The sequence below is a fragment of the Pituophis catenifer genome, unplaced genomic scaffold (assembly GCF_029215685.1).
Source record: "Pituophis catenifer annectens isolate HBS135680 unplaced genomic scaffold, rPitCat1.0.hap2 SCAF_6, whole genome shotgun sequence".
NCBI lineage: Eukaryota > Metazoa > Chordata > Lepidosauria > Squamata > Colubridae > Pituophis > Pituophis catenifer.
This window is the reverse complement of record NW_027256886.1, coordinates 83,952,270-83,964,747: the sequence shown is the minus strand read 5'-3', so window position 1 is coordinate 83,964,747 and position 12,478 is coordinate 83,952,270. Positions and strand designations below refer to the sequence as shown.

The 12,478-nt window shown below is 44.7% G+C and overlaps 1 protein-coding gene across 1 annotated transcript in view; it reads left to right on the top strand.

Annotated features, from left to right (window-relative positions):
* Positions 1-12,478, top strand: part of RET (ret proto-oncogene) — a 121,780-nt gene that overhangs the window by 94,351 nt on the left and 14,951 nt on the right. Inside the window, exons 12-13 of the mRNA XM_070946399.1 lie at positions 9,100-9,247; positions 11,755-11,862. Of these exons, the coding sequence (XP_070802500.1) occupies positions 9,100-9,247; positions 11,755-11,862 (256 nt within the window). The remainder of the gene's footprint in view (positions 1-9,099; positions 9,248-11,754; positions 11,863-12,478) is intronic.

Here is a 12,478-nt window from a genome sequence, read left to right as displayed (position 1 = left end):
GAAGGATTCATTAACCGGCTCTTTACCGCCCGTATTAGTTCTGGCACACCACTGCTCGGTACCAAGTAAAATGCACTAACCAAGTTTCAGAAAGATCACTGGTAAATCTCGGCTTACTATTTGGGGATAAAAATAGATGAAGTACTTTTCTAGACATTTTTCCTTGTGAAACAAGAGCAGTTCATGAGTTTATTGTCAAGCAGATTGGAGAGTGTGTATGTGTGTTACCTGATGTTAACGTATAGTTAGTCTAACACTGCAGTCATGCCTTTTCTTTTTGTTCTTTTTAAACAACCATGATTATCTAAGGAAAGATTAAAGTATGAGTGGTGTTTTTTTTTTTTTAGCAAAAACAATCCCTAGTTTCAAACAGGCAAATTTATTTAAATTTTAGTTTTAAAAACTGAAGTGCAAAATGCATTAGAAAAGCTTTGGCATTTGTATCTTCATTTGTATTCCTTTGAGAAAAATTGTCTGTGTGTCTGTCTTGTCTGCCTGCCTGCCTGCCCCCCCCACCTCTCTCTTTCTCCCTGTCTGTCTCTCTCTCCACCCACCCACAATATCTATCTGACTGACTGACTGACTGACTGACTGACTGACTGACTGACTGACTGACTGTCTGTCTGTCTGTCTGTCTGTCTGTCTGTCTGTCTGTCTATCCATCCATCTATCCATCCATCCATTCATTTATCTCTCTGTTTGTCTATCCATCCATCATCTATCTATCTATCTATCTATCTATCTATCTATCTATCCATCCATCCATCCCTCCATCTATCTTCTATCTATCTATCTATCTATCTATCTATCTATCTATCTATCTATCTATCTATACTTCCCTGCCTCCCTCCCTCCTTCTACCCACCCATCTACCCACCCACAAAATCTACCTATCTACAGTATCTATCTATCTATCTATCTATCTATCTATCTATCTATCTATCTATCTATCTTCCATTTATCTATCTTATCTATCTATCTATCTATCTATCTATCTATCTATCCATCCATTCATTTATCTCTCTGTCTGTCTATCTATCTATCCATCCATCATCTATCTATCCATCTATCCATCCATCCATCTATCTATCTATCTATCTTCCATCTATCTATCTATCTATCTATCTATCTATCTATCTATCTATCTAATCTATCTATCTATCTCTTCCATCTATCTATCTATCCATCCATCTATCTATCTATCCATCCATCCATTTATCTGTCTGTCTATCCATCTATCTATCTATCCATCCATCCATATATCATCTATCTATCTATCTATCTATCTATCTATCTATCTATCTGCCTGCCTGCCTGCCTGCCTACCTACCTACCTACCTACCTACCTATCTTCCATATATCCATCCATCATCTATATCTATCCATCCGTAGTGGCAAAGTGGTTAGAATCTATCTATCTATCTATCTATCTATCTATCTATCTATCTATCTATCTATCTATCTATCTATCTATCATGTGTCCGTGTCTGCCTACCTGCCTGAATCTATAGAAAGCTGTAGAAAAGCTACAGCTAGCAAAAACTACCTCGGACTCTCTGAGATCTAATCAGGCTGGATGGTCAGCTTGATTCAAAAAAGATCTTTTCATCTGGAAAGATTTTTTCCCAGCAATAATCCATCTACCTGCATCTTAGTTTTAATTTTTCCCATGCAATCTAGTGAGCTTTAATCAAACAACTCCTTCGACTTTATTTCCCATTGTGTTCCATGCCAAAATTTTATACAATAAAGCATTTGCTTGAGAGAGGCACATGCAGAGTGGGTGGGGAAAACATAATTTCTGGCTGCATTCACATTTTTTAAAATAAAAAAAAACAGTATAAGAAATGTTTGTGTTTCTAAAAGATACATATATCAGGGTATTTCCATTCTTTTTTTTTTTTTAAATGTACCTTAAAGAAAGCTGCACATAAAAATTCAATGTGTTTGGTGCTCTGAGCCTTGCGTTTTCTTGCAGACACTTCATTACCAAACTAGGTAACATCATCAGTGCAACCCTCCGGTACAAATAATCTCTTCTGTTGGTTAAAAATTCAATATATAATGGAGGTGTGCATGTAACAGCTAACAGGTTTTATTTATCCCCTCTATTTCTGATTGATCAATAGAATTATTTTCCCTCATGGGTGGCTTAAAAGCAAACATTAGAAAAAAGTGGAATGGATTAAGAAGTCAGGAACTTTAAAACTAACATGGCCTAGAGTTAATACATTGGTATTTTGTTGTTGCAAAGTCGTGTCCAACCCATCGCGACCTGATGGTTCCACCAGGCCTTCCTGTCCTCTATCATCCTCTGGAGTCCATTTAAGCTCACGCCGACTGCTTCAGTGACTCCATCCAGCCACCTCGTTCTCTGCCGTCCCTTTCTTTTGCCCTCAATCTTTCCCAGCATTAGGCTCTTCTCCAGTGAGTCGTTCCATCTCATTAGGTGGACAAAGTATTTGAGTATACATTGATATGATTAAACAGAATGTTTATGGATCGCAATTAGATGTTAGGTGGAAGACTGAAATACTCTCTAAAGTAAAGTAAAGACCAACTTTTTTAGAATGAGAAGGAGGACACGTGTGTGTGTGCCGTATCATGTTTCGGTAAGAAGTAAACAAAGCCACTTGCGCACGGCGCACTCTCTCAAAACAATTCTCCTGTGCGGAGCACATGCATCTCGTAATCGCGTCTCGCCGCACTGTACCGAGCCTTGACGAATCGTCATGTCAAATACAAATACGTCACATCACATGCAACGGATTGCCTCGGTATCGATCGAATACGGAGATTTACAGATTAGTCTTCAAGTATTGAAAAGGAGGACATGTAGAAGGACGCCTTTTGAGAGAGGACAGAACTTACAAAAGAAGGACTGTCCTCCCTAAAGGAGGATGATTGGTCATCTTATCTAAAGCAGAAGTACATCTCCACCCCAGGCCATCCCAACGATGCCCTTGAAGTGATGTCCCAGTGCCTGGAGGCTGTGCGGATCTGGATGGGGAGTAACAGGCTTCGACTCAACCCTTCCAAGACCGAGTGGCTGTGGCTTCTGGCGTCCCGATATAGCCAGCTGGTGCCATCGCTGGCTATTGGGGGCGAGTTATTGGCCCCCACGGATAGGGCTCGCAACTTGGGCGTCCTCCTGGATGCACGGCTGTCTTTAGAAGAGCATATGACGGCCGTGGCCCAGGGGGCTTTTTATCAGGTCCGCCTGATTCGCCAGTTGCGTCCCTTTCTGGATCAGGATTCCTTACACACAGTCACTCAGGTGCTCGTCACTTCCGGTCTGGACTATTGCAATGCTCTCTACATGGGGCTCCCCTTGAGGAGTACCCGGAGGCTCCAACTGGTGCAGAATGCGGCCACGCGGGGGATTATGGGAGTGAGGGTCGCTCCCATGTGACACCTCTCCTGCGTGAGCTGCATTGGCTTCCAGTGGTCTTCTGGGTGCGCTTCAAGGTGTTGGTTACCACCTTTAAAGCGCTCCATGGCATAGGACCTGGGTATTTGCGGGACCGCCTTCTGCCGCCGATAGCCTCCCACCGACCAGTACGCTCCCACAGAGAGGGACTCCTCAGGGTGCCGTCAGCCAGGCAATGTCGGCTGGCGACCCCAAGGGTGAGGGCCTTCTCTGTGGCAGCTCCCGCCCTCTGGAACAATTTGCCCCCGGAGATAAGAAGGATATCGGATCTCCGGGTCTTTCGCCGTGCCCTGAAAACTTTTCTTTTCCATCAAGTAGGGCTGGCGTGAACCCCCCATTTTTTTTAGTTTTTTAGTTGTTTAGCTTTTAATCTGTCAATGGGTTTTAATTCGAATTGTTTTATAATTGGGCCAAAGTATATAATTCTTTTAATAATTTTAAATTTTCTATTGTTATGTGTTTTAGTTTTGGCTGTGCACCGCCCTGAGTCCACTAGGAGAAGGGTGGTATACAAATTGAATAAAATAAATAAATAAATAAGTGTGAAACTCAAGACCTGGGGGCCAGATCCGGCCTGTGGGGTGCTTAGATCTGGTCCTCGGAGCCACCGTAGAAGCAGCAAAAGACCAGCCCACAGTGTCTCTGCCAGGCAAAACTGAGCTAGGGAGGGCTGCGGGTGGCCCTCCCAACCTTCATTTTTGCTGGTGGAGGGCTGCAGGAGGCCATCGCAGCTGAAAACGGAGCTCGGGAGCCTGTTTTCAGGGGCAGAGTGCTTGGGCTGCCACAGGCGCCCACGACATGAGTGATGTCGAAGTGGCCACGTTCACCTTGGCCACACCCACCCCAGGCCCTGGAGGTCAAACACAACCCTGATGTGGCCCTCAATGAAATCAAGTTTGGCATCCCTGCTCTATAACAAAAGTTGGGTGTTATTATTTGCAAATCACAGGTTTCCATGTGCATTTTGCGATCTGACCATATTAAGCCCGTATGAACATCAAACATTCCACATGTTTCTGTTCATTACAATAGTTTATTTGTTAGTTATGTGCTTTTTGATAGAGAGCACAACACATGATTGCTTGTTCTACAGGAAGGAGCAATTGGATTACAGTTAACTAATTTTTTTTCTGAAGCCTGCAATCAATTATTTTAATGTTTCCTAGCAACCTCAGCCAGCAATTTCCCCTTGCAGCTGCTAACAACTGTGCCAATGCGATATATCAATTTAGTTCTTCGCTGGAGAAAAAAAATGTCATTGTTTAAATGAAAGCAAGATTCGATTTGGTTTTTAAGAAGCAAATTGGGATCCGGTTGTCATAGTCACCCATTTGTGTCTTGAATGACACACAGAGAAAGAAAGCACACACACACACACACACAAAACTGTTTGCTTTACAATACTTAGCTCTATAAATAGCCCCCAAATGGTGAAGGCACAAGGACTTCGCTCCAACTTCATTTCCAGACTGTATTAGGTGTTAAGTTTGCACACTTGTTACTTGTTCGTCTTCTCAATCTTCCTTAATTTTTCAAGAGGTCGGTGGTACAACTGCATGACCAATAGAGGAGAGGAGAGGAGAGGAGAGGAGAGGAGGGGAGGGGAGGGGAAGGGAGAGAATAGAATAGAATAGAATAGAATAGAATAGAATAGAATAGAATAGAATAGAATAGAATAGAATAGAATAGAATAGAATAGAATAGAACAACAGAGTTGGAAGGGACGTTGGAGGTCTTCTAGTCCAACCCCCTGCTTAGGCAGGAAACCCTACACCACTTCAGACAAATGATTATCCAACATCTTCTTAAAAACTTCCAATGTTGGAGCATCTACAACTTCTGGAGGCAAGTTGTTCCACTGTTTAATTGTTCTAACTGTCAGGAAATTTCTCCTTAGTTCTAGGTTGCTTCCCTCCTTGATTAGTTTCCACCCATTGCTTCTTGTCCTGCCCTCAGCTGCTTTGGAGAATAGCTTGACTCCCTCTTCTTTGTGGCAGCCCCTGAGATATTGGAAGACTGCTGTCATGTCTCGCCAATCCTTCTTTTCATTAAACTAGACATACCCAGTTCCTGCAACCGTTCTTCATATGTTTTAGCCTCCAGTTCCCTAATCATCTTTGTTGCTCTTCTCTGCACTCTTTCTAGAGTCTCCACATCTTTTTTTACATCATGGCAACCAAAACTGGATGCAGTATTCCAAGGCATTATAAAGTGGTATTAACACTTCACGTGACCTTGATTCTATCCCTCTGTTTATGCAGCCTAGGACTGTTGGTTTTTTTGGCAGCTGCAGCACACGACTGGCTCATATTTAAATGGTTGTCCACTAGGACTCTAAGATCCCTCTCACAGTTACTACTATTGAGCAAGGTACCACATACCCTGTACCTGTGCATTTAGTTTTTCCTGCATATATGTAGAACCATATATTGGAGTCAGAGTTGAAATGAGGGGCCCTCTCTGAGCTTGCTTATTTTCTTGCAGACGTTTCATTACCAAAATAGGTAACATCAGCAGTGCTGGCGTAGTCATTGAAAAATACTGACTTATAACTCTTTTTCACACTTACAACCATGGCAGCATCCTCATGGTTATGTGATCAAAATTCAGACACTTGGCAACTGAGTTGTATTTATGACTGTCTCGCTTGCCATCACAAATATTGGGCTCAATCGTGGTCATAAGTCCAGGACTTATGCAAGGTTTTAGGAGCAATAATAAGAACTGTAACCAACTCAATTAGGAAGTGAAAAAGTGAAAAAGAAAACAAAAACATTAAGAGCCGAGGTGGTGCAGTGGTTAGAGTACTGCAGCTACTTCAGCTGACTGCTAGTTCAGCAGATCAGTGGATCAAATCTCACCGGCTCAAGGTTGACTCAGCCTTCCATCCTTCCGAGGTGGGTAAAATGAGGACCCAGATTGTTGGGGGCAATATGCTATTTAATATACTGTCTTTGGTGTAAGCCGCCCAGAGTCCTCGGAGAGTGGGCGGCATAGAAATATGAATAATAATAAAATAAAAATAAATAAACAGCCCAAAGTGCAAACCATGAGTATTTAGGTATTAAAAGCAGATTTTTTTTCCCATGGAAGCCTTGTATGTTATTTGTTTGTATTTATGAGTAGCTTCCCAGAACAGAAAAGCAATTGTCTAGGATGAATAAGGTGGCTTCTCAAAAGAATCGTCCTTCCCCTTCGAGTTCCATAAATCAACACAAAGTATATTTACAAACACCCTGTTGGCACCAAGAATACTGAGAGAATTTAGGCAGATTCCAGCATAATTGTCACCTACTATTTATAAATGTTAAGTTCTCCCGGTCTTATGGGTTAGCTGTCAAGCCTTCTGTAGTTGCAAAATGTAGACCTGGGAACTCTTCCAATCAACCATCGTGGACTGTGTGTTTTAACAACAACCCTCTTAATTTGGCCAAGTCTGGTATAAATAGTAGATCCACAGCTCTTTATCCCACAGACAGGACCACTTTCTTGTGGTTATGTCCTGTTTTTATTTTATTTCCCTCCCCCTATTTTCATCCCGGGCCATGGATCTCAACCTTTAAGTTTAGGCAGGGATGGGCTTCAAAAATTTCAGCAATGGGTTCTCTGCCCAGTGGCTGGGTGGGTGTGGCCATGGTGGGCATGGCCTAGTTGGCCTCCTGCACCACGGTGGGAAGGGGAATGTTTTCGCCTTCCCCAGGCTCTGGAGGCTTTCCTCGAGCCTCTGGGAGGGCGAAAACTGCCTCCCCATGGCTCCAGAGGCTGGAAATGGCTTATTTCTGGCCTTCCAGAACTTCCGGGAGGACTGTTTTCCCCCCTCCTTGAGCCTGTGCACGGGCCCTGCACTTATCTCGCATCCAAAATGGGCTGCATGGAGACTCCTGGGAGGGGAGAGCTGGGGTGGAGTGGGAGGGGCGGGATGGGATGGAATGGGTGGGGCTAGCCAAGGGTGGGATTTGGAGGTTCTTGGAACCAGCCATAGCATTAGCTACGGGTTCTCCCGAACCCAGGCGAACCCGTAGCAGCCTACCCCTGAGAATAGGTAAATCTAGGTCTACCATGTTGTGCTATGGGGACCTATAGTTATAAGTCACAATATGTTGTAGTTATCATGGGCCACCAAGGGTGGTGGTGCTGTCCAGTTTCTAAGCAGAATCCTGTGATCCAATCGCCTCCGTTGGAGTTTTTGATCATCGGCTGCCCTAATTTAGTTTTCAGCTTTCAAATAGAGACTGGACAACCATTTATCTCAAATAATATAGAGCAGGAGTGTCAAACTCAAGGCCTGGGGGCTGGATCTGGCCTGCAGAGTGTTTAGATCTGACCCGCAGGGCCGCCCTGGAAACAGTGAAGAACCAGCCCCTAGTGCCTCTACCAGCGAAAATGGAGCTCAGGGAAGCCACACCCGGGCTCCATTTTCGGCTGCGATGGCCTCCTGCAGCCCTCTGCCAGTGAAAACGGAGGCCCAGGAAGGCTGCACCAGTGGTGGGTTGCCTCCAGTTCAGACCAGTTCACAAGAACCAATAGTAAAACCGGCAGGAGGCTCCACCCACTGACCCGGACGTCATCAAAGGTGATCTGTGCATGCGAACTAAGCACGATACGAAATCGTAGTAAAGGTAAGTAGAACCCACCCGCACACTCCGTTTTCGCTGGCAGAGGGCTGCAGGAGGCCATCGCAGTGGAAAACAGAGCCTCGATGAGTGATGTCGAGCTGGCCACACCCACCCTGGCCACGCCCCCCGACCACCCCCAGCCCTCCGAGATCAAGCACAACCCTGATACGGCCCTCAATGAAATTGAGTTCTTTTGCAGCTTTAAAAATCTGCATTTAAAAGATCCTTTGATATGTGTGGTTGACTGGTTTATATTTAATGTCAGTGCAATAGTGGGGATGTGTGTATCAGACATTTACTCATTTTTATTTGGCCTGTATAAAACCGCACTGGTTTTCGTTTTCGTTTTCTTTTAAATCACTAATCATGATTATTATAGCATTACTCTGGTGTTCTACTGCTATCTTCTGCCTACATTCAGAAAACATTCAGTAATTAGAGTAGCAGAAGCAACCTGGAATTAAGGAGAAACTTTCTAACAGGACAATTAACCAGTGGAACACCTTGCCACCAGAAGTTGTGGGTGTTCCATCACGAGGTTTTTAAGAAGAGATTGGACCGGGGGTGGGTGAAATCCAGCAGGTTCTGACAGGTTCTGGAGAACCAGTAGCAGAAATTTTGAGCAGTTTGGAGAACCAGCAAATATCACCTCTGGAGTTGGGTGGGAATGGGGATTTTGCAATATCCTTCTCCTGGAGTGGGGTGGGAATGGAGATTTTGCAGTATCCTTCCCCTGCCACGCCCACCAAGCCACGCCACGCCCACCAAGCCACGCCCACAGAACCGATAGTAAAAAAAATTTGAATTTCACCACTGGATTGGACAGTAGTATACCTGTCTGAAATGGTATAAGGTCTCCTGCTTGAGCAGGGAGTTGGATTAGGATTGATGTTTCATTATCCCACTAAGTCATATCATCAGTGCAACAAGGACCCTTCAACAATATTAATCTTGTGGTCTGAAAGAGAGAAAGATACAGCTAGCAGATGCACCTACCAGATGTTGCTCAGTTTTTGTTTTGTTTAATCTTTCTCCTCTTCCTTTTCTCTATAGGAAGATCCTAAGTGGGAATTTCCTCGGAAGAACCTGGTGCTCGGCAAGACTCTTGGCGAGGGAGAATTTGGAAAAGTTGTCAAAGCGACAGCTTTCCGACTCAAGGGCAAAGCTGGCTACACCACCGTAGCGGTGAAAATGTTGAAAGGTAGGTTCTCCCTGGGAAATTCTGACAATAATTTGGAAAGAACAAACTGGCTGCTTTTGTGTCAGAAGCACTGAAGTGCTTCTGGATTGAAAGGATTAGCCGGTGACACCAGCGTTTTCCAGGGGGCCTCCTGGACCTTTTGTGTCCCCATTAATGTTCTCACCAAAGTGGTACCTATCTATCTACTTGCGATTACTCGCTTTCGAATTGCTAGTGTGATGACCCAGGACCCAGGCATGAAGGCAACACAGCCAGCTAATAGTTCAAAACTTCCCTTTATTGCTCCAACTTTCCCCCCAACGCTCCCACGTTTCTGCTAAGTCCTGGAGCAAAGCATTCTCTCTCACACACACACACACAGCAGCCGCCTCTGGCTGCGAGGAGTCCAGCAAAAAGCTGTTAGCACAATGGCTTCCAAGCGAGAAGTCCAGCGAGGCGAAGGAACAAGGCAATAAATCCATGGAGCAAGGAAGAAAGTAAAGAGTCCACGAAGCAAGGAACAAGGCAAGAAGTCCTGCAAACTCTAGACGTCGGCAACGGCACACAAAACTCCACAAATTCAGTGTTTGTTCCTAACAAATGCCCCTCCCCACAGCATCTCCTTAAGTCTCAGTTCCCAGGTGTGCCTTGTGAAGAAGGGTGGGGTGCTCTCTCCAGAATCTTCAGATCAGCCTGCATTGTTCCCGTCTCCTCTCCACTCTCCGTGCTCAGGTATCAGGAAGGGGTGGACCTTACTCATCGCCTGAGCTCCGTCGCTCTTCATCTCCACTGCCTGCCCTCTCTGTCGTCCTGCCCCCATTCCTCACTGAGGGCAAGCCATCCCAAGCCTGAGGGGTCTGGGGCTGCCTGTCCTGCTCCTACCCACATTCTTCCGAAGCCAATGAGGCTTCCCCCTCGACCTCCCATCTGCCCCAGCTCTGGTCCATCCTCTTCTGCGGATTCAGGCTCTGACAGAGGCAAGACAGCTAAATCGGCAAGAGCTGGAGCCAATGACAGGAGCTCACCCTGATCTACAGCAGGCCTCTGGTCTCGAACGCAGGCTTGCTGATTGCTGATTAGCCAGCATCCTAACAACATGAGCCACCGCGTTCCCTAACCATGTGAGTCTGAGAGATAGCATCCATGTCATTGGTTCCTTTCGGATGAAGTGCACAAGGCAGCTAGCTTCTTCCAATGAATCCTATCCCTGGCGGCATCTTCAGTATCTTCCCATTTGATGTCCTCTGTCCATAAGTCATCTTTGAATGTCTGACACCAAGTTTTGCGTGGTCTACCCTGCTTCTGCTTTCCCTCTGGCAGGTCCCATCTTACGCCATACATTGTTGTGCTTTCCTTTACAGTGGTCCATATGCCCTGAAACATTTGATATTGTATGAACCCACAATCCAGTGTGACTGTAGTAGCTTGTCAATTGAGGAATCTGGTGGCCCTTTTGTCTTCAACCAACCTCATAATAAGATTTGATTTCCCTGATTTACTGTCTATGTTTTTTTTTATATTGTTCCTGTTCATACTTTAATGAAATAAAATATAAGTATCTTTTACTATGAAGCCCAGCTAATTAATAGGAGTGTACCTCTGTAAGTGTAAAAAATTTAAGCAAATATGTCTATTGATCCCAATCCTTGGGCTTAAACAAGTTTGATTTCTATCCAAATCAAAATTGTGCTTTCCAATTCTTCCCAGTTGTCCTTTCTAAACTCCCCTGTTTAACTTCCCTGTGCCTATTCTTTCTTTAACCTCTAATAAATATAATCACCAATGCGGCTTTCCTGGAAAAAAGTTTAAATAGATGTGTCACTTTCCACCCAAATGTGTTGGTACTCTTCCCCCTTGTAATTACTGTGAGTTAGTCATCCTTCTTTGGCATTTGGATAACAGTTAAAGATTGTGTAGTGCTCAGGAATTGTTCACCTCTACACCTGCCAGGGATGTATGGCCTCGTTGCTGAATTATCCGTCAGGCTGACATGGCTCATATCACATTGTTCAAAAGGGAGGACACAAAACTATAATAAAAACGATTAGACACCATCCTTCAAGCTCTTGTCCTTTGAAGATCATTGTAGAAAGCAGAGTTATGAGCCGCGGTGGCGCAGTGGTCAGAATGCAGTATTGCAGACTAATTCTGCTGACTGCCGACTGCCGACTACCAGCAGTTCAGCAGTTCGATTCTCACCGGCTCAAGGTTGACTCAGTTTTCCATCCTTCCGAGGTCGGTAAAATGAGGACCAAGATTGTTGGGGGCAAGATGGATGACTCTATAAACTGCTTAGAGAGTCCTAAGAGGTCTGTAAGGGGCGTGCATAAGTCCACCAACGTGCCTACCATCCCTGTCCTACTGCCCCCATTTATTTGTATCCATTTCCTGTATTCATAATCATGTTTATGCTTATACAGTATCTGTTATCTTATACATGCTTGACAAATAAGTAAGTAAGTAAGTAAGTAAGTAAGCCATAGTTAGGGGTCCCTTAATAAGTGGTCTCTTCCTGTTCTGTTCCACAGAAAATGCTTCTTCAAGTGAGCTCCGGGATTTACATTCTGAGTTCAACCTTTTAAAACAGGTGAACCATCCTCACGTCATCAGGCTGTATGGTGCTTGTAGCCAGGACGGTAAGTATTTGATTTGATTTCTAGAGAATTTTGATTCCTGGAGTAAAAGGATGAGCAAGAGAGAACGAGTAACCTTAAGAGCAGAAGTGGAGGAATGAGGGAAGGACCACTATAGAACATAGAAGGACAGAGTTTGGAAGGGGTCTTTGGAGGTCTTCTAGTCCAACCTCCTGCTCGAGCAGGTGATCCTATAGCATTCCAGACCAACGGCGGTCCAGTCTCTTCTCGAAAATCTCCAGTGATAGGAGCACCCACAACTTCTGAAGGCAACTTCTGTTCCGCTGGTTGATCATTCTCACCAATGGTAGGAAGAGAAGAAGAAGGAAAAAAGTTAAGAGACACGGTCCATTTCTTTTAAAAATAAATCACCCTGGGAAATTTTGCTCTTTTTAAATTCCTGGCTGGGCAAAACATTCAAGAGTTTAAAATCTAGAGTTGCCTAGGAAGAACCAGCGTTGTTAACTGTGGCAGGGGTGGGTTCTACTTACCTTTACTACCAGTTCGGGATGGGATCGCATGCGCAGATCGCCAATGACGACATCCGGGGCAGTGGGCGGGGCCTCCTGCCAGTTTTACTACCAGTTCTTGCGAACCGGTCTGAACCAGGGCAACCCAC